The 22,295-nt window shown below is 39.7% G+C and overlaps 1 protein-coding gene across 1 annotated transcript; it reads right to left on the bottom strand.

Moving 5' to 3' along the window:
• Window positions 1-5,026: 5,026 nt before the first annotated feature.
• On the bottom strand, window positions 5,027-15,406 carry LOC131394542 (zinc finger protein 709-like). Its single transcript, XM_058525926.1, has 4 exons — window positions 15,289-15,406; window positions 7,367-7,493; window positions 7,101-7,161; window positions 5,027-6,504 (listed from the first exon to the last, which is right to left on the bottom strand). Exons 1-4 carry the CDS (start codon window positions 15,289-15,291, stop codon window positions 5,106-5,108), a joined length of 1,590 nt encoding a protein of 529 aa, XP_058381909.1. The 5' UTR covers window positions 15,292-15,406; the 3' UTR covers window positions 5,027-5,105.
• Between the last annotated feature and the right edge of the window lie 6,889 nt (window positions 15,407-22,295).

The raw sequence follows: 22,295 nt of genomic DNA on the forward strand, positions 1-22,295 counted from the left end.
GGTAATTCTCTATATTGGCCTATCTCCCATTTTGGGAGCGTTGGTTTGCCGTGTAATCTCATCTCTCTTGGATCTAAGAAGAGGGGTTGCTTTGCAGATTGTTCAATTTTCTCTTGTTGTGAAGATGAGATGATCACTCAGAGCTCTTTACATATCTGAACAGAAACCATCCAGTCACTTCTCTTGCTGTATTTTCCCTTGTGAGACTATTCCATTTTCACTTGTTAATTCTACTGCTAGAGTTCATGTGGGTGGTTTCAAAGTTTTTCTTTTGTGACTAACGCATCTAAAAACATTATCATACTGCAATCTCTGTATTTTGATTTCTTTTCCTCATCTTATACAAATTCTTTCACCTGAATACATTTCCCATTGGTTATTTTCTCTTTTATCATTGTCCTTTTGGGGGCAGAATTAACCCCCTACCTAAAATGGGATTGGATGTCAAGTCAATGTGGCCACATGCATCAAGATAATATAAATGTTTATTACTCACAGGTACCTTCTAAGGAGAACAGGGCAAGGGTAAGTGGGTTGGGGTGGCTTGTGTAGGGAGAATGGCTTCAACCTTTAAGATGTATAGGGGTAGAGGAGCAGGTTTTCAAAGTTTGACCCTCTTAACTATTGGCACAAAAAGAAAAGGGGCATGTGTCAACTTTCCTGACTTATTTATCCATTGTGGGCCAGACAGGGTGAGCAGGTATCTAAGTTCATGAAGACTCAAATATTAAAAATGAGAGCAGTGTCTTTATTAAAGTTCACTCTGAGGCTTATTGACAGAATGATGACAAATCTCATAAAATGAATTTGAATTTGAATATTAATTGAAAAGTCATGTGAAAAGGACAAGAAATTATAATTAGGGTCACAAAGCCTCCAAAATATCTTTGAATCCTGTCATTGGAGGGTATAGGAGAGAGCCAGGAAAGAAAGTGTCAGTATGGTTCCACAACTCTGTTCAGTTTATATTATCTTGATGCATGTGGCCACATTGACAGAACATTTTACTAATGTTATTGTTTCATTTCTTGTATCATTTGTCGTGTTATTGGTGGCACCTTGCCAGCGCAGCCTGCCCACATACGGCAAGCAGCCCTTTTAGGAGAAAGAACTCTCCCTGGCTGGTTAATACATAGTCCAAACCCAAGTACTCATCAGCTACCAGGGCTGCCATGGAGTTTTCTTTCATGTAAAATGTCTCAAACATTAGCTGTCTGCTACACATATTTTGAATGTTTTAGACATTTCTTGATTGGCAGTAAGGATGTGCTTGTTGAATGACATCATGTGTGCCCAGGTCAGGACCAGTGACTCCCAGGACGATGAGCACACGAGTGCAAATGGTAGGAAAACAGTACATTCATGTTGGACGGACTGAAAGGGTCTTGAAGGCAGGTGCCCAGAATGAAATATTGACATGCAGGGCACACCGCCTATGGGTGATGTTAGGAGGAAGACCCAGGAGTGGGATATAAGAGTGTGGCTAGGGAGCATGATTACAATAAATCAAAGACCTGTAGGAGTGGCAATTCTGACAGAAAAGTCTAGAATAGAAAGGCTCTATTTATAAGGTGCCAGTCAGCCTGATGATGAGAACAAAATAATAAGCCCCAAAGACTGGAGATTGAATGTAACTCAAACAGCAGGAGCATCTATTTAGGAGAATGCAAGTTTTGGCTAAGTAAGCCATTAGGCCATCGTAAGAGCATTGCAGCCTGAGTCATAGAGAGGTACAAGATCCATTAAATACCTTTTCAAGAGCCTGATGTTTTCTATTTTGAGACAGTTGATAATACCAATAATTTCTAGAATTTCTTGGTGAGTCCTTGATTCTGGCTTCTGGGGGATCATGTATGATAGGGTGAGCAATTGGTGTATATAAGGTTCTTCCATGGTCTGAGTGTAGCAAGCAGCCCAGCAGAGGGGGTGAGGAGCCCTACAGAGTCTATCTGCCACCAGCTGCAGGGACCCCCTTCCTCCACCTGGACTTAACGTGCATGGATTATGTTACCTGTGACATGTTTTTTCCACATCGGATGCATTGGTCACTCACTAAGTTACCCATGGTAGAGAGGGAAGTCCCTTGAATTTTGCCTAGACTTGTAGGTTAGAGGCCTCTTAGTGGTTTCCTTTCACAGGGGCCCATGGGCCAAGATTAATGCCATCATTTCTGAGGTGTCAGTATGTGTCTCAGAAATGTAAGTGAATTTATCAGCCTGAGCAATGAAATGAGCCTCTGCAGGCTGAGGTTTAATATGTGCAGAGTAAGTGGTGACCTTGAGTCATACTTGGGGATTGTGAGGCAAGGTATGCCCGAGTTTTTTATGCCAAAGTGGTGACCCTGGGTCACAAGTTGTTGCTATTGGTGGATGAGACAGCTAGATCATTGGAAAAGGTTCGAGGATCTGTAAAAATGTGAGGAAGAGTTCGATTCTTGGCCAGGGAATTCTCCATTGCTAGCACAATTACCTGGAGTTTGACTAATCAGTCTGATCCAATCTGTGACCAAGGATGGCCTGTTTGATCCAGGGAAAGAACAGAGCAACTCTGAAGTGGACCCCATCAGGTGTGGTGATGCACACTGTTCATAAAGTATATGAACTCCCTGGTCATTCATATGCTCCCAAGTCACTGCCAAAGTGGCCAGTGAGTCTAAAACAGAGGTGACCTCCTCCAGAATGTATTACATCAATCAGAGAAGAGGGGAACACACTTCCTCCTGTAGGTGTGATGTGCCAGAAGCACCATTTTTGGCTCTATCCTGTAAGTACCTATATCTCTTCAATGAGGCCTTTGATTAGCAAACCTGATGGGTCCTGCATTTCTGACCCAAGGCAAAATGTGAAGCTGGCTGTGGAGGATCAACTCAAGCCCTGGGAGGGCCTCCCTTTACAAAAATACTCTGTCAGTTGGCATCAGTGGATTCTCTAATTGTGTGTAGCACTGGATGAGCAGCATAATTTTGGTACAAGAATGCCTTGGGCAATTTATGTCCACCATGGAGGTTTGGAGACTCTTAGATGCATTATAGTAGGCTGCTAAAGCCTCTATGGGAAACGGGTGTGTGTAACGGGACACTCATGTATTGACTTATTTAGACAAATTCTAGAGCCATTTATTTCTCTGCTAAAGGTCAATCTGTTTAAGCATTGTTGAATATACAAGCAACCAGATCTGCTAATACGTGACGTTTCTAGTCACCGTGGCTGACAGAATGTGTCACAACATGGGTTCTACCACTGCTTCCATGACCTTCTCAGCTCACAGGCGTCTGGCATTGTCTTGTGGAAATTTTCCAAAGTGGAATCTGCATGTATTTCTAAGGATGTTTCCAAGTAAGCAGGCATGAGTATGCTTGAGTTGAGAAATGAAGAGCTGGAAAAGGTCAATGGATAATAACAGAGAGAAATGGTGCAATGCGTACGAATGAGGATATTCCCAGGCAGATCCCACTTAGGAGACACCTTTATGTTTCAGAATCACAGTTATTTCTACAGATCTGTCCACAGAACCTGATTTAAACTCACAGACAGATTCTAGGAGCCCTCTCATTTCACTCTTAGTTATGAGTAGGAGACCAGGGCAGGTGCAACCCCAGAGGGTGTTTTCTCAATTAAGACAGGGTTGCAAGAAAGGCCTGTTGAGGACTGCATTCTTCTTTTCAATACTTCAATTCTTCCTAAGGATCCCACAGTGCTAGAAAGAAGTGTTGAATGTATAAAAATCAAGGATCAAGAGAGTTTAACATTATCCTAACATATGAAAGTGATTCAGTTATTCATTTTCTCTTAATTATATAAATATACAATATTTATGTATACTTTTTTTTTTAATAATTTTATTTATTTTTCCCCCAAAGCCCCAGTAGATAGTTGTATGTCATAGTTGTGCATTCTTCTACTTGCTGTATGTGGGACGCGGCCTCAGCATGGCTGGAGAAGCGGTGCGTCTGTGCGCACCCGGGATCCGAACCCGGGCCGCCTGCATCGGAGCGCACGCACTTAACCACTAAGCCACGGGGCCGGCCCCTGTATACTTCTGAATTTTGACAAATGTATAGTAATCCTGACACTAAAAAATGGAAAATGTGCAATCATCAAAAACAACACTCTTGCGTTGCCCAGTTGAATAACTCCCCTCCAGTACATAAGTTAATCATTAAAAAAATGGAGGAAAAATGATTTCTTTTGCTCTTTATTAAACCTCACAGCTGTTACTTTTCTGTCTGATTTTTCCACAACATAGCTGGACATCTAAGCATATGGAAATGAAAACAGAACAGCAAAATGGGCTACGGGACTTAGTGGATCATTGAAACTAAAAACTTCTAGCTACTCCTACTAAAAAACAGTGATTATTTTCCATTTCTCCTTTTATTTATTCGTTTATTTATTTATGTCACACTTTAAGAAAGATCCTTGGTAAGCACAATAGGTTTACAAATTTCATAACAACGCTTTCATGTTTAAAGTTTTCTACAACAGCCTACACATTAATTTCCATCACATTTTCTCATATGACTTATATTTGTATTTCTTTTTAGTGGGAATTACACATATGATGGTGTAAGCCACATGACGTCTTTCCGGTGTTGTTCACATCCAAGATGTTCAAACCAAGGGACTCTTTTTATGCCTTCATTAAGATCTGGGATGACAAAAGTCTTTCCACATGCATTACCTTTACATGGTTGTTCTTCTAGTGTGCAGTCTCCCATATCCTCAAAAGTCTGCATGACAAACAAGCTTTCCCACTTTCCTGTTATTCACAGGGTTTCTCTCCAGTACGAGTTCTTTCAACTCTTCAGAGAGAACTGGGAAAACAAATGCTTTACTATATTTTGCATATTCATGTTTCTATCCAGTATGATCTCTTTCACGTATTCGGAAAATCTGATGAGAACTGAAGACTTTCCCATTTTCTTTATATTCATAGGTTTTCACTCCAGTGTGATTTGTTTCACGTCTTTGGAGTAATCTGGGATACATGAATGCTTTCTCACATTCCTTACATTTGTAAGGTCCATCTCCAGCATGAACAATCATGTGTGATCGAAGGGTTGAAGGATCTCTAAAGGCTTTCCCACATTCCTTACATTCAAAGGGTTAATCTGCAGTATGATTTCTTTCATGTACTCGAAGAGAACTGGAAAAAATGAATGCTTTACTGCATTTTTTACATTCATATGGTTTCTCTCCTGTATGAATTCTTTCATGTACTCGAAGAGAACTGGTACAACTGAATGCTTTGCCACATTCTTTACATTCATAGGGCTTCTCTCCAGTGTGACTCCTTTCATGTATTCGAAATGCACTAGGAGAAACAAATACTTTCTTACATTCCTTACATTTATAAGGTCCATCTCCAGTGTGACAGATCATGTGTGATCGAAGGCTTGAGGGAGCTGTAAAGGCTTTCCCACATTCTTTACACTGATAGGGTTTCTCCCCAGTATGATTTCTTTCGTGTACTTGAAGAGACTTGGAATAAACGAATGCTTTACTGCACTTTTTACATTCATATGGTTTCTCTCCTGTATGAGTTCTTTCATGTACTCGAAGAGAACTGGTACAACTGAATGTTTTGCTGCATTCTTTACATTCATATGGTTTCTCTCCAGTATGACTCCTTTCATGTATTTGAAATGAACTGGGATGAACGAAAACTTTCCCACATTCCTTACATTTATAAGGTGCATCTCCAGTGTGAGTGATCATGTGAACTTGAAGGGTGGTGAGAGCAATAAAGTCTTTCCCACAGTCCTTACATTCATAGGGTTTCTTTCCAGTGTGACATCTTTCATGCATTCGAAGAGTTCTGGGATGACTGAATGCTTTACCACAATTTTTACATTCATAGGGTTTCTCTCCAGTGTGACTCCTTTCATGTATTCGAAAAGCACTAGGAAAAAGAAATACTTTCTCACATTCCTTACATTTATAAGGTCCATCTCCAGTGTGACAGATCATGTGTGATCGAAGGCCTGAGGGAGCTATAAAGGCTTTCCCACATTCTTTACACTGATAGGGTTTCTCCCCAGTATGATTTCTTTCGTGTACTTGAAGAGACTTGGAATAAATGAATGCTTTACTGCATTTTTTACATTTATATGGTTTCTCTCCAGTATGAGTTCTTTCATGTATTTGAAGAGACCTGGAAGAAGCAAATACTTTACTGCATTTTTTACATTCATAGGGTTTCTCTCCAGTATGAGTTCTTTCATGTTTTTGAAGAACACTGGGAAAAACGAAGGCTTTCCCACATTCCTTACATTTATATGTCTTCTCCCCATATTTTTCACAGTCATATGGTTTGTGTTCAGTGTGACCAGTAACGTGCCTATTAATGGATGAATGACGCATGAAGACTTTTCCACATGCTCTTTCTTTCCATGGTTTTGCTGCACTAGTTTTCTTGTTCAGATCAACATTTGGAATAAGGATGAAGTTTTCTCCACACTGACTACCCTCTTCACTTTCACAGAGTCTCAATACCATATGACTTCTGTAAAACATAAGGAGCACATTATTAATCATTGCTTTATTAATGATTTTTATATTTGTTATATTTATTATAATTTATAGGAAAAGTTCAGGTTTTCTGCCTTGTCTGAATTCTCTGAAATTGAATATACTGAATGCTCTACAAGAGGACTTCACCCTTTCTAGTATCCAAATGGTGATATTCATATACAGGATTTATTAGAACTGTTTCCAAGTGAGTTTATTTTGTAAAAGCTGCACCTGTACCTCACATTTCAGAAGGTATATTTGGTCAAAATTTTCTACGAATAGCTAAATTTCTTTTTTTTGGTGAGGAAGATCAGCCCTGAGCTAACATCCACGCCCATCTTCCTCCACTTTATGTGGGATGCCACCACAGCATAGCCTGACAAGCGGTGCGCTGGTGCGCGCCTGGGTTCCGAACTCGGGCCACCAGTAGCGGAGCGCACGCACGTAACCACTATGCCACGGGGCTGGCCCCTAAGAACAGCTAAATTTGAAGCAAGCGTTATTCATGTTGTTTGCTTCTTTTTAAAATTTTGTAACATATCAGGATTCTCATGTGAGGCATTGCTTTCTATTGTGAGTGTGACTCACCTTAGTCTTCTCCCCTGGCTTTTGTACTGATCTTCAGTGTCATGATCTTCCCATGTTTTTCCTGAAATGCAGACCCAGGCAGTTGATTCCAAAGTATTGGAAATTATACAAAAAATTTTAGATTCTAAGACCACGATGAGCTATGACCATTTCAAGTTTATTTACCAACATCTCCCCTTTTCCCATTCTACACCTTGGAACAATGTTAATGGGCAAGAAACACTCGTTCTCCAATTGGTGAAGTGAAGGAATGTCCTCATTCTTACCTACAGAGGCCAGGTTCCTGAAAGTTTCCCACATCACATCTCTGTAGAGTTTCTTCTGTGAAGGATCCAGTAAAGCCCACTCCTCTGGGGTGAAGTTCACAGCCACATCCTCAATGGCCACTGAGTCCTAAAACATCACAAATATGTGTAGAGTAGGATGCATAAGGCTGACAGCATGGGGGATCTACATTCCATTTCTAGGAAAGTTACACATGATTCTGTCATCACTAAATATATATTCTATGATGTGATCATCAAAAACTCTTTTTCTGTGCACACTCCTCATCAATTTAACAGCATCATGAACACATGGAAATTATCTACACATTTTTACTGTGATCACATTTCATGATATTTCTCTGTAATGCAGGTTCAAGAGCATGTTGGGAAATGACAGAAATGCCATACAATGAAACAAATATAATTGTGAAAGGAAAAGAACAAAAAAGACAGAGTACAATATCCATTAGGCCTAGGACAACTCTCTTTAACAGAAGCATTAAAATACACAGGTTGGGAATACCTGAAGGAAAAGAAAGATAGAAAGTAATAGAGGAAACAAGTGAAGTAATAATCACCAAAATATCCTAAAATTAATGATAGCCAGCAAACTGCACATCCAGCAAACTCAGAGAACAGTAAACATGATAAACTCAAAAATGCACACCCAAGAATATCATATTCAACTAGAGAGAAATCAAAGACAGAGCACATATTGAAAAATGACAAAGAACACACTTCTGAATATATTCTCTGTCGAACAAAATTATCCATCAAAAATAAATGAAAAATTAGGACATTCTGAGACAAAAATTGAGGAAATTTGTCATGAGTGCACCTACTTTGAATGAAATGTTCAAAATTTATCAGAAAGAATGCAAATGATAAAGGTAGAGGATTAGAAAAAGAAAAAATGAAGGTAAAATATTTTTTATATTTCTAATTAAAATAACAGTTGATAGTTGTTTAAAATAATATTAGCAAAAATGTATTTGGTAATGAGATGCTTAAGATGAATGAAATAAATGACAGCAATGTGACAAAGCACAGGGAGGGGAAATTGGGAATAGTGTGTTATGAGGTACTTGCACACAGTGAAGTGGTATAGGTTTATTTGGCAGAAAATGTGGGTTAGTTATAAATGGGTACTGAAAGCTCAATGGCAACCACTAAAAGAGCTTTTTAAAAAATGTGTAATTGTTATGCTAAGAGAGAGGAAACAAAAGAATCAGATAAAATGCTCTATTTCAGCCAGAGAACATGGAAAAAAAAGGTGGAAGACAAAAAGAAACAAACAAGAGCAAGATAAAAAAACAGTAAAAGAGGTGCTAAAGATTAATCCAGCTCTGTCACAAAATACTTTAATCAACAACGGTCTCAATAAAATTGAAGGATATAGTAATATCAGATTCTTAAAAAACAAACTGAGTTATATACTGTCTACAAGAAACCCACTTTTTTGGGCCAGCCCCGTGGCTTAGCGGTTAAGTGCGCGCACTCCGCTGCTGGCGGCCCGGGTTCGGATCCCGGGCGCGCACCGACACACCGCTTCTCCGGCCATGCTGAGGCCGCGTCCCACATACAGCAACTGGAAGGATGTGCAGCTATGACATACTACTATCTACTGGGGCTTTGGGGGGAAAATAAATAAATAAAATTAACAAAAACAAAAAAAAGAAGAAACCCACTTTTAATATAAAGACACAGACTGATGTAGTATAAATGGATGGAGAAAAATATTGCATGCCAGCGTAGATCAAAAGAAAACTGGTATAAAATCAAAACAACACTAAGATACCACCTCATGCCCGTTAGAATGGCTATAATCACCAAGACAAAAAACAACAAGTGTTGGAGAGGATGTGGAGAAACAGGAACCCTCATACACAGCTGGTGGCAATGTAAACTGGTGCAGCCTCTATGGAAAACGGTATGGAGACTCCTCAAAGACTTAAAAATAGAGATGCCCTATGACCCAGCCATCCCATTACTGGGAATCTATCCAACGAACCTGAAATCAACAATCCAAAGAGGCTTATGCACCCCTATGTTCATTGCAGCATTATTCACCATAGCCAAGAAGTGGAAGCAACCTAAGTGTCGCTCGACTGACAACTGGAGTAAGAAAATGTGGTATATACATACAATGGAATACTACTCAGCCATAAAACAAAGACAAAATCGTCCCATTTGCAACAACATGGATGGGCCTGGAACGTATTATGTTAAGTGAAATGAGCCTAAAAGAGAAAGACAAACACTGTATGATCTCACTCATATGTGCAATATAAACCAACACATGGACAGAGAAAACTGTACTGTGGTTACCAGGGGCAGTGGGGGTGGGGGGTGAGGGGTGGGCACAAGGGTTGAAGGGAGTCATATATATGGTGATGGACAAACAAAAATGCACATCCCAAAATTTCACAATGTTAAAAAATATTAAAACATCAATTAAAAAAAAAAAGAAAACTGGCATAGGTATATGAATTATAGACACTGCAGATTTCAAGCCAAGGAAATTTCAGAGATAGAGAGGGACATTACCTACTGATAAAGGTGTCTATTCTCCAAGAAGGCACAGCCATCCTTGATGTGTACATGTGTAACAACAGAGTGGTAAAATATATAAGGCAAGGAGAAATAGAGGAATCCAGTTCAATAGTTGGGGAATTCAACAACCTCTAGGGAAAAAAGGACAATCTTATCAAATTTGAAAGAACAGAAATCATACAAAATATCTTCTCACATCACCTAGGCATTCACAGAGAGGTCAATAACAACCAGAAATTTGGAAAACCCCGAAATATGTGGACATTCAACCATATATTTCTAAAGAATACTTAAGATCAAAGAAGAAGACTCAAGAGAAACGAAAAATTATTTTGAACTAAATGAAATGACAATACAGTAGACAAAAGATTCTTGTATGCAGCAAAAGCAGTGTTTAGAGGGAAATTTATGCCATTGAACAAATACACTGGAAAAAGCAAAGATCTATAATCATTAAAGGAAGCATCTACCTTAGGAAACAATAAAAGGAAGAGCCAAGTAAATCCAAAGTAAGCACAGTAAAAGAAATAGTAAAAATTAGAAAAGAAATCTACGTCATTGTGGGAAATCAATGGAGAAAATGAAAACAAAAAAAGCTGGTACTTAGACATGACTAATTGATAAAAATCTAGTCAAGATAAAAAAAACAAGGTAGGCAGATATTACTAATATAAAAAGGGAAAGCAAGCGGAAATGAAATTACAAAACGATTTGATAGAATCCAACATTCATTTGTGATAAACTAGTAATAGAGGGAAAGTTCCACTTCTTGAGATGGAACATCCTTATGAATCCTCTAGCTAAATTCATAACATTTGTTCCACATGGCATGATTGTCTCTGTGAAACATCTGAAAGAATTCACAACAACAGAAATAACTCCTAGAATTAATAAGAGAGTATAGCAAGGCTGAAGGATATGTGAGTCAATTGCTTTCCTTATAGACCCACACAAATATACTCAAGTAATCTTTGACAAAGAAGAAAAGGCAACGCAAATGAAAAACAAAGTCTTTTAAACAAGTGGTGGAAATAATGGATAACTACATACAAATACACACAGAAACACAATGAATGTAGACACAGGCCATACACATTTCACAAAAATTAGGTCAAAACACTTCACAGACCTAAATGTAAAATGCCAAAGGAATAAACTCCTAGAAGATAAGAGAGAAAAATCTAGATGACTTTAGGTTTGGAGATGAATTTTTAGATATGAAACCAAACACCAAGGTCCACCAAAACATAAAACACAAAAAATTTACTTCAGTAAAATGAAAAACGCCTGTTCTGAGAAAGTGTTAAGAGAATAAAAACATAATTTACAGAATAAGGGAAAATCTTTGTAAAACGCTTGTCTGGTAAATGAGTGTTATTAGAAATGTCCAAAGAACTCTTAAAACTCAACAGTCAGAAGACAAACAACCCAATTAGAGAGTAGGCAAAAGATCTGAACAGACATCTCACTGAAGAAGATATATAGATGGGAAATAAGCAATATAAAAACACGCTCCACATTAAATATCATTAGAAAGTTGCCAATAAAACAACGAGGTATCATTAAACACTTATTAAATGGGTAAAATGCAAAACACTCAGAACACCAACTATTGGTGAAGATGTGAAGCTACAGGTAATCCTCATTCATTGATGGTGGAAATAGAATTTGGTACACCTACAATGGAAGACAGGAAGTTTCTTTCTAAACAAAATACACTGTTGCTAAATAGAGTAAGAACCAGCATTAAGGCTCCCTGGTATTTTTCCAAATCAGTTGAAACCTTATGTTCACACAAAAGCTACACATGAATGTTTACAGGCACTTTATTCATAATTGGCAAGACAGAGTTTTCAACAGGATGTCCTTCAAGTGTTGCATAGATAAACAATCAGTGGTGTATCCATACAATGAAACACTGTTCAGTGATAAAAAGAAATGAGGTATCAAGCCATGAAAACACGGAGGAAGCTTAAAAAGATATGTCTAAAGGAAAGAGGCCAATGCGACAAGGCTATATAGTGTATGATTCCAAGTATATGACATTTTGGAAAAGACAACAGCATGAGCCAGTAGGAAGACCTTTGGTTGTGAAGAACTTGTGGGATGGAGGGAGGGATGAATCAATATGTGGAGCACAGAGGATTTTTAGGGAAGTGAAACCACACTCTATGATACACAAATGATGGATCCATGTTATACATTTACCAAACTCATACATTATATAGCACAAAGAGTCAATGCTAACGTACACTGTGCTCGGCCATGCATCCATATGGGTTGGAAATTGTAACAAATGTATCACAGTAATATAAAAAGTGAAAAATAGTGCAAACTGTGGATGCAGAGAGAGGGATTATGTGGAAACTATGTGAATTTTGATCAATTTTTCTGTAAACCTGGAACAGTTCAAAAAAAACTGGAGTCTTTCAAAAAAAAAAAAAAAAGATGAAGACAGACTCATTACAATTTGCCCCTGATGACTGAAACAGGACATCTCTCATTCAACTGATTTCAATAAGCCAGTATGGTGCTCTATGAGCCTGAGACCCACAAGGGAAGTGAAACTTCCACCAAATGCCTTGTTGGAGAGCAGGGCACTGTATACTCTGAGAGGTGCCATGGTCACTCTCAGTAGCGTCAGAACTCCAAGGTGGATAACGAGTGTCCTGGTGAGTCCTTGTATTGTAGACCTAGTAACGTACAGACAAGTGTTACCTTGATTTCTATTTTTATTATCTCTGAGTCAAGAGATTCCCAGAGTCCTTTTACCACAAAGGGTCATCTCTTAGATCATAAACTAAGTGTTTGTGAAAATATGCAGAACAGCCCAATTTTTTGGTCAGTGGTAAGATGACTGCCTGATGTTTGGTAGCTCTGGTGACACTTGGGTTTGGTTCTTCATCAGGGATGTCCCAATTAAGGGATGAAGAGCAGCAACTCTCCACTGAGCTCCGTCATGTACAAATGTGTATTGTCATTAAAGGCTATGCACGCTCCAGAGCTGTGCATTCAGTTAATCCCAAGGAACTCCCCAGGGAACCAAGGAGTCTGGGAGAGGGGTGACTTCCTTCATCACTGTAGCATCATTCAATGAACTGAAGAAAGGTCACGCCCTTCCTGCAGGTGGCATAAGCTCAGGGCCAAGGTTAGGCTCCTTCATATCACAAGTGTCAGTAGTTGGGCAGAGCTGGCAGGGTGCTGTTTCCAGCACTAAGGCATAACAGGTGCCTTGGTAGACCGTCACAGGCTCAGTGCTTCTCAGAGACTCTATTTTCAAGAGATCTCAGTATGAGATGATAATAGGAGCTCTAACGGCATATAGTGTGGGGTCCAGGGCAGCTTCTTGCATCAGAAGCCTAGGGACATCTTAAGGCCCTCCTCCAGAGAGCCTCAAATCACTGCCGTCAGGGTTAGAGGCCTCCTCCACGACAAATGGTTGCTTTACAGAGTTTAAGCAACCCGGGCTTAAGTTGGGTTTGAACTAATCCCTTTGCTGGGCCAAACTCAGACTGTGTGTGCTGTCCACTATAACCCAGAGGGTCAGGATCTTTGTTGCAATAGACACAGGGGCAGCAGCAGCAGTTATTCAGGCGTCCTGGAGAGCCCTCTGCAATCTCAACACCTACTGGCTGCATTTTCCTGTGTTTTTCTTTCTCTCTGAAATAACTGCTCTTCAAGGAGTGGCCATCTAATGAGTTTACCTCATTCACAGAGTATAATCATCCTCAAAACCCCAGACATCCCCTAATGTCAAGGCGACCCCAGCCTCAGTCTCACCTTCGCTGTAAACACACAGATTCTGCCCAAGACATAGGACACAAGACCACAAGAAGGATGGCCCCATTCTCATACCCCTGCTTCCAAAGGACAAGGAATTATCAAAACTGTCAACTTGGAGTCCTGTGTATATAGAACCCAGGCTTGGTGGGGTCAACAACGCACACAGGGCAGCACAGCTCACAGGAGGAGCTGCCCAGCAAGCAGCAGCTCACAGTGCAGGAGCCTCCAGGCTTTCTCATCAGCCCGTCCAGATAAGAAGGCCTAGGGGAAAGGGTGGGGTGAGGCTTAAGTTTTCAGAAGCCAAACACCAAATATGTGGACCCTGGCTACTCATTATAAGAACAAACATGGGTGAGAAAAATAGGCATTCACACTGGCTTGTTTTTACATAAACACTAACAGGATGATGAAGCAGTGATCAACACTGGTTATTTGAGGGGGACTGGAGTTAAGAGCAGAGGAGTGGGGCAGGACCCGCAGGCAGGGAGTCTTCTTAAGTTAATTTCCTCTCAAAAATTTTTTAAACCTTCCCATGCATTATTTATTTAAAATAAGGAGAGAAATTTATATACACTATTTTTCCTTATGCTCGGTCATTATTTTTATTTAACCTCTGCTTTACAAAATTAATTTTAACATTTCTACTAGGAGACTACTCCAAGATATAATCCTTTAAACACTAATGGATACAAAACTGCAAACAATACAAAATTTACCAATCCCTTTCTAACAAAAAGGGCAAGGGGCATGATACTTTGTCCCTCCACTAGACTGCACACTGGGGACATTTTCAGGAAGGAGTAATGTATCATAAGACATTAGGGGTTTGCAATGAAGCCCTGCAGTAACTAGGAATTCCAAAGATTTACGTGAGCTTTGATCTGTTTCCTCATATCACTGAAAATAGAAATTCAAGTGCTTTTTCCTCACATCCATTAAAATAGGAATTTATTTTCCTTAGGAATACTAAGGCCTTTTAAATGTCAAAGTTCTCTAGGGACACGGACAGAAAAACTGACCTAAAATTAGAAAACGCATGTGAGAACTTAGTACACCCATCTCACACCTTGAGGTTCTCTTGTCTAAATGGAACAAAAACTTCTATTGGTTGAACAATAGCCCTAGGAAGACCTAGACTGGGGGGACAATGTTGTGGATTGGAGACAGTGCTCTCCAAATACATGGAAAATTCAGAAGAAAATGAGTGCCACCTGAGGAGAAAGAAGGACTGGAGACCCCACAGGCCACAGCTCCTCCCACGCAGGAGCCCCGGAGACCGAGTCACGATTGCCCCTGATGTCCTCCCCGTGGTCACCGCACCACGTGGGGACACGCGGGGCTGCAGGCGGAGACCTGCCCAGAGAGGCTCCGGGGCCGAAGTCGCCGCGCGCAGTGACCACAGGACGCCCGGGGTCCCGGCTGCCGGCCCCGCCCCCACGCTGCGGCCGGAGGGGACTGAGGTCCGAGCGGCGCCACCCCGGACTCGGGTCCGCAGACTCGGAGGTGACCGCGGGGAGGCCGGTCCCGCCACGGCCGGTTCCGACCAGCCCTCCTCCCCGTCTCCTCACCCGGGGCCGCACACTCACCATTCCTACATTTACTGGGTCCCCTAAGCTCCTTCCTATGACTCCCGAGGTCAGTAAGGTCACAACCTGACAAAACAGGCGGCAGAGCCACGTACAGCCTTTAACGGCGGGGAAACGCGATCCCCACCGTGACTGGAGCCAGCAGCAACTTCCGGGGCGGCTGGGGAGCTTCGCCCCACCCACCTGCCCCGGCGCCGCCTCTGATTGGACAGTTCAAAAGACTCGCCCTCTTGTGTCTGAGTGACAGCCCCCTGAGTTTAGGTGTCTGAGCAGAATGCCAGCCAGAACTCGTCCCCTGCAGGGATATTTGCCTTGAAAGGTAGTGCTGGGAGGCGACTCCTAGAATTGTGATCCTTCTTTACAAACACACACAAATGAAAGTCGCCTCACCATAGGCAATGATTACTCTCTCCATTTTGATCTTTGTTGACAAGTGGAGTCTGACATAGTTTTGCAAAATAGGTACACAGTCCTTCCCCACCCTACTTTCATTTGCACCTGTGGGAATTGTACATTTCCACTAGCGGCCCCATCTGGGCAGAAAATGGGGAAGTGCTTCCTGCACTGATGAGTAGATAAATGAATTGTTCTCACAGGTAACACTAGGGACAGACTGGCTCTGTCTTGAAGTCACATCATGGTGCTCTCAAAGGTCCTTTCATCACTGCGGTCAGCAAAATAGACATGATATGTGAAGGTTGTGTTTGGTAAGAGCACGTTGTTCCTGTTTATCTCCATTATGGCAAGCGCATGGGCCAAAACATACTTAGAATGCTCATGCATCCACTTGCACTGAGGAAAGCCCATGAGAACTCAAGAATCTCCTACAAGGTGGTCTTCTAAGCCAAACAAAGAGCTCCCCTTAAGAAGGACAGGGAGTTATTTGTAGGTATATAGAGAGAGATTTTCCTCATGACCTTGAAAAATGGCCCCAATTGAATGAGTTGTCCAAGATTCAAGTAGCTGCTCTGCTGGAGGAGTCATTGAGAGGATGTGACCACAGGTTAGAGCACTGGTTGTGACCTCCAGCTGCACTTGGGCAATCAGAGGCTTCTTACCCATTTTCCTGTCCTTGGGATATACATTTCTCCCAATGTTCCTAAACTGAGAGCCATTTAAGGATGCGGCCTGGAGAGAATAACATGTTGTGGAGACCATCTGGACTGTAGACATTACTGAACCCCATTAGAGCCTCTATCTAAACTTTTCAGATTCTGCTGGGCAGGTGCGGAGCCCTACCCATCTCGCTCTGCCTAACACAAGCATCATATATAAGTTCCCTTGCTTATTAAAACTGCCACCTATCAATCTGGAGTGACCTGCCTCTTTCTTCAGTCGCTCCTTGCCCTTCATGTATGGGAGCCAGTTTCAAATGTTACCCAGAAAACTCCTGAGGTTGTGAACCAAGATGATCTTAGCTCTGAATGAAAATAAAAGTGCAATTGATCCTTCTTGTGCTGGGAAGCATGAAGTACATTTAAATGACACAACCTCGAGGTATACGTTTGCACCTTCAGAACTATTTTTTCTTCATGTTCTGGCTGAAATATTGACATGGTGTTTGAGGTAGTACTGGGAGGAAGGATTAACCAAATTATTCTATCTAGTGGAGAAGGCATGCATTACCATAACTAGTCATCTTAGCATTTCTTAAGTGAAGATTTCAAAATATGGGAACGTAAGCACACATAAAAGACATCAAAATAGTCAACACAGAACTTTATTAGAAGCACGAGTTCTCAGTAGTCCTACAGGGCAGTTGCAACCTTACATGTCAAGAAACTATTGAGTCTTCTGCAGTGTAGACTGTTGTAGATTCCACTGAGAGAAGTTCTGCTTTCTAAGTTATTATAAAGATGATGACGACAATGAGTGAGAATAGCAACAGGAATGCTGACACTGATAATAAAGGCACTTTAGGGAGGCTTACTAAGTGTCAGGCACTGCACTCAGCACCACAGGTGGGTTGGCTCATGACTTTTCATCTTCACAGACTTCTAACAGGGAAGCACTAATACAATCCCATTTGATAAGAGAGGAATCTGAGACTTAGGGGAGCTAAGTGACTTGTCTAACTTTACACAGGCAGTCAGGAGGGTGCTCAGATTCACCACCAGGCTGCCTGACTCAGACCAAGCTTTGCCACTGAGCACACTTCACCTCTTATTGTGAAATTAGGACAAATGCTTCATTGACTAGGCCTGATTCCTCTGTGTGAATCACAAATAACTCTCTTCTTCCCCACAGGCCTTATTAAAATCCCCACTATGGAAGAGATGCCCTTGCCCTTGGTTGAAATCTGAAGATGGTGCCACAATATTTTTAGTCACCTCTTGGTGCTAAAATCCCCTGGTCACTCTCAGGCACAATGACCGACAGGCCAGCCTAGCACTCAGAGAAGAGTTTTGGGAGCAGAACATGATGAGGAACTGCTATGTGAGAGGCAGCCCATTGAAAGGAGGAGCCAATTCAAACAAAAACCAAAGATGTTTCTTTTCACTCCAAGTATTTATCATTGCTTTCATCTCTAACTTCATGTGAGAAAATGCAATGATCAAACTGACAAATAAGATGAATGAAGCAAATACTGTTATTGGAGATGACAGCATTATTTATTTGAGAAGCTAAAGATAAAATAACTGAAAAATTACTACAACTGATGGAGTCAATTCGCTGAAACTTTTGTAAATACATACCTTACAGATAACAACATATATTATTGAATTAAAATCACATGTCCTTCAACTTACATATGAAATTTGGAGGCTTAGGGCTAATTCCATGTGTGAGATCTATGTGCAAACAAGTCTGAGCGTTTCCCGATGAGGTGACAGAGGCATCAACTCCACGGAAACATAACCAGCTTTGGTGCATGGAAAACTCCTGAAGTCAAAGATGCAGATCTCTACACACAGCCACGTTTTTAAAGACATTTCCCCTCAAATTTGCATCAGGATCTTTTTTCTTTCTCAAAATACAGTAATTCTAAAGTATATCCCTAAAAATAAGTGCAAAGGGTATTCAGGAAATGATTGCAAATAAAGAATGAAGAAGAACAAGTTTTCACCAGATACCTTCATTATAAAAATTAATGAGTTGTGATAATTTAATGGTCTGATGCCATCATAAGAACTGACCAGTTGTCCGTCATAGGGGTGATTTTGCCTCTCAGGGAACATTTGGCACTATCTGGGCGCATTTCTGGCTGTCACGACTGTGGGAGGTGGGGAGCACTGCTACAGACATGTAGGGATCCTCTGATGCACAAAACAGTCCCCTTGACAAATGGTACTATCTTGTCAAAAATGTCAGTAGTGTCAATGTTGAGAAACTGGGGACTAGACAGACGACTCCCTGCCGGTCTATAAACGAACAAAAGGATGTAACAAAATAGGTGATGAATTGTGGCAGTCTATAACTCTCCTGTCTCCTTCATCCAAAAAAATTCTATATGAAGTAACAAGTTAAACAATAAAAAAGATAAAATGAAAATACTGAAAGTAAACATCAGAAAATATTTCTGTATACTTAGGAAGTAGAAGTTATACCATCCCAAGAAAAATTTACATGAAAGTTGAATAGATTCGATAAACTAAAAAATGTAAATGTATCATTGATAATAATAAAAGATATAGAAACACCACTGGGAAAAAGTTTTCAATAATAACAGAGAGCGAAAGATCATATCATTAACAGTCTAAATGGCTCTTAATAATCAAAAATGAAATATAAATGTTCCAATATAAGTGGTCAAAGACCACACACAAACCTTATACTATTTATAAATGCTTAATAAAGTTATGAAAACAGATTAGCTCATTAGGCCCAATATAGAATGAATATAGATGTACTTATTAAGGTGTAAAATACATATGCTGATTTCCTAACACTGTTAGTGAGGCATATTCTGGTGGGAAAGGCCAAGTGGGTGCTTCTTGATCTGTCCCCCAACAAAGACAGTAACCCAGAGAGAACACCTTATCCGCGGAGGAATTGAAGAGATGAGTTCTAGCATCAAAAACCTGAGATATACAGGAGCATTGTTTACCACATTGTTTAATTTGCACGTTTGCTTGTTACAAAACTATGGAGAGTGAGTTTATAATATCATGAACTTAAAGAAGTTGAGATGTTAATTTCACCTGTTTTCCAAATGTGGAATCATTACTGGGGCATATGAACAAGGCTTGTGGCATCTGGTGTGCAACTCCTTACACAACAGAATACATATTCTTCTCAACCACACATGGACCTTTCTCTAGCATAGATCAATCTTCACCATAAAAAACACACCTCATAAATTTTAAATGCTAGGAAATTTAAAATACAAAGTAAGAGGGGCCGGCCCCGTGGCATAGCGCTAGTGTGCACACTCCACTGCTGGCGGCCCAGGTTTGGATCCCGGGCACGCAACTACGCACAACTTGTCAGCCCATGCTGTGGCGGCACCCCACATGAAGTGCAGGAAGATCGGCACGGATGTTAGCTCAGGCCTTATCTTCCTCACACAAAAAAAAATACAAAGTAAGATTTCTGACCACGATGGAATGAAATAAGAAATTAATATCTTGGGGAAACTCACATATATAAGGGAATTAAACAAGACACTCCTAAATAACCAATGGGCTGAAGAAATCAATAAGGAAATTAGAAAATATTTTTAATGAATGGAAAAAAGGACTCAATATAACAACTTTTACAGGCTACATCAAAATTTATACAAAATTTATACAAAAAATACAAAAATTATACCCAGAAATGCCTAAACTAACAAAGAAGAAAGATCTCAAATCAATAACCTAACCTTTTACATAACACATTCAAAAGGATGAGAAACCAAATCAAATATATTGAGAAAATGAAATACTAAAAATTAGAGCAGAAATAAGAAAATCGAGAATAGAAAACCTATAAAGAAAATCAATGAACCCAAATGTGGATTTTATGAAAAGATCAACAAGATTGACAATAGAGGATTAATAGACAATTTAACTAGATTGACCTAGAGAAAAAGCAAGAAGACTCGAATTCCCAGAAGCTGAATAAGAGAGAGGAGATCACTACTGAGATTACAGAAATAAAAAAGATTATAAAGGAGTTCAATGAACAATGCATGCAAACAAATTAGATAACTTAGATGAAATGGACAAGTTCCTAGAAATACACAAACTACCAAAAGTCACTCAGGAAGAAACAGAAAACTTGATTTGAATTATAACAAGTGGTTGAATTAGTAAGCAAAAAACTACCCATAAGGAAAAGCCCAAGCCCAGAGGGTTCTACAGCAGAATTCTCCAAAACATCCAATAAGTTTTAATAGTGATTCTTCACAAAGTCTCCCCCAAAACAGAATCAACTCAACGCTTCAAACTCGTTTGTGAGGCCAGTGTTATCCTGATAACAAAATCAGACAAAAGAATCACAAAAAAACTACAGACCTGTTTCCTTTATGAATATGGATCCAAAAAACCTCAACTAATAGTAGTACCTAACTCAGCAACAAATTAAAAGAATTCTAGACCATGACCAAATGGGATTTATTCCAGGAATGCAGAGTTGGCTTAACCTCTCAAAATCCATTAACATAAAACATCATATTAATAGAGTGAAAAGCAAAAATGGATTGATCATCTCAATAGACTCAGAGGAAGTACTTGACAAAATCCAACATCCTTTCACGATAGAAAGACTCGGGAAACCAGGATTTGAAGGAAATTTCCTGAACCTTGTAATGAGCAAGTGTGGGACACCAACTGCTAATATTATATTTAGTGGTGAAAGGCTGGATATTTTCTCCCAAAAATGAGGAACGAAACAAGAGTGTCTGCTCTTGCCACTTCTATTTGACAAATTTGATTTTAGCCAGAACAGTTTTTCAAGAAAAGGAAATAAATAGCATTCAGACTGGGTACGAAGATGTAAAACTATCTTTACTTGCATATGACTCATCTTGTAAATAGAAAACTCTAAGGAGTCCACTGAAACAATCTATTAGAACGGATAATCAAGTACAGCAAATTTGAATGATACAAGATCAGTATGTAAAAATAAGTTGTATTTTATACAGTGCAATGACCAATCTGATAATAAAATTAACAAATCTATTTATAATAGCATCAAAAAGAATAAAACAGGAATAAATGTGATAAAGTAGTAAATACTCTGAAAACTTCAAAACATCAATACAAAATTAATAAAGATATACAAGTGTGAAATAACAAATGTTGGCAAGGAAGTGAAGAAAAGGGAACCCTTCTGTGCTGTCGATGGGAATATAAATTGGTGCAGCCACTATGGAAAACAGCATGGAGGTTCATCAAAATATTAAAATAGACCTACCATATGATTCAGAAATTCTACTTCTGGTTATTTCCCCAAAGAAAACAAAAATCTAACTCAAAAAGATGTATGCACCCGCATGTTCACTGCACCATTATTTACAGTAGTCAAGACATAGAAACAACCGGTGTCTATCAATAAATAAATGGATAAAGAAATTGTGGTATACGTGTACAATGGAATATTTTTCAGCCGAAAAAAAAAGGAATGAAATCTTGCCATTTCTCACAACGTGGATTTACCCTGATGGCATTATGCTAAGTGAAATAAGTCAGACTGAGAAAGAGAAATATTATGTGATCCCTCTTATATAGAGAATCTAAAATAAAAACAAAAAACAAACAAAGACACCAAGCCTGTGGATACAGAGAACTGGTGCTTGCCAGAGATGGTGAGTGGGGAATGGGTGAAATGGGTGAAGGGTGTCAATAGGTAAAATTAAAAAAAAAAACAAAATTAAGGGAGTTGTACTCAAAGTGCATGTTTATGATAATCATATAGTGACAGAAAAATGATTATATACTTTTATATATTTAAAATTTAGAATCTATGCAGTATTGCTATTGGATTGTCATTAACAAATGTAACGGGATATCAGTTTCAGAGCTGCGAGAATTCTGAGTATGTACGGAGAAAAACACTCTTCTAGCCACATTTTCTCTGAAACT

Source organism: Diceros bicornis, chromosome 30 (genome assembly GCF_020826845.1).
Source record: "Diceros bicornis minor isolate mBicDic1 chromosome 30, mDicBic1.mat.cur, whole genome shotgun sequence".
Classification (NCBI taxonomy): Eukaryota; Metazoa; Chordata; class Mammalia; order Perissodactyla; family Rhinocerotidae; genus Diceros; species Diceros bicornis.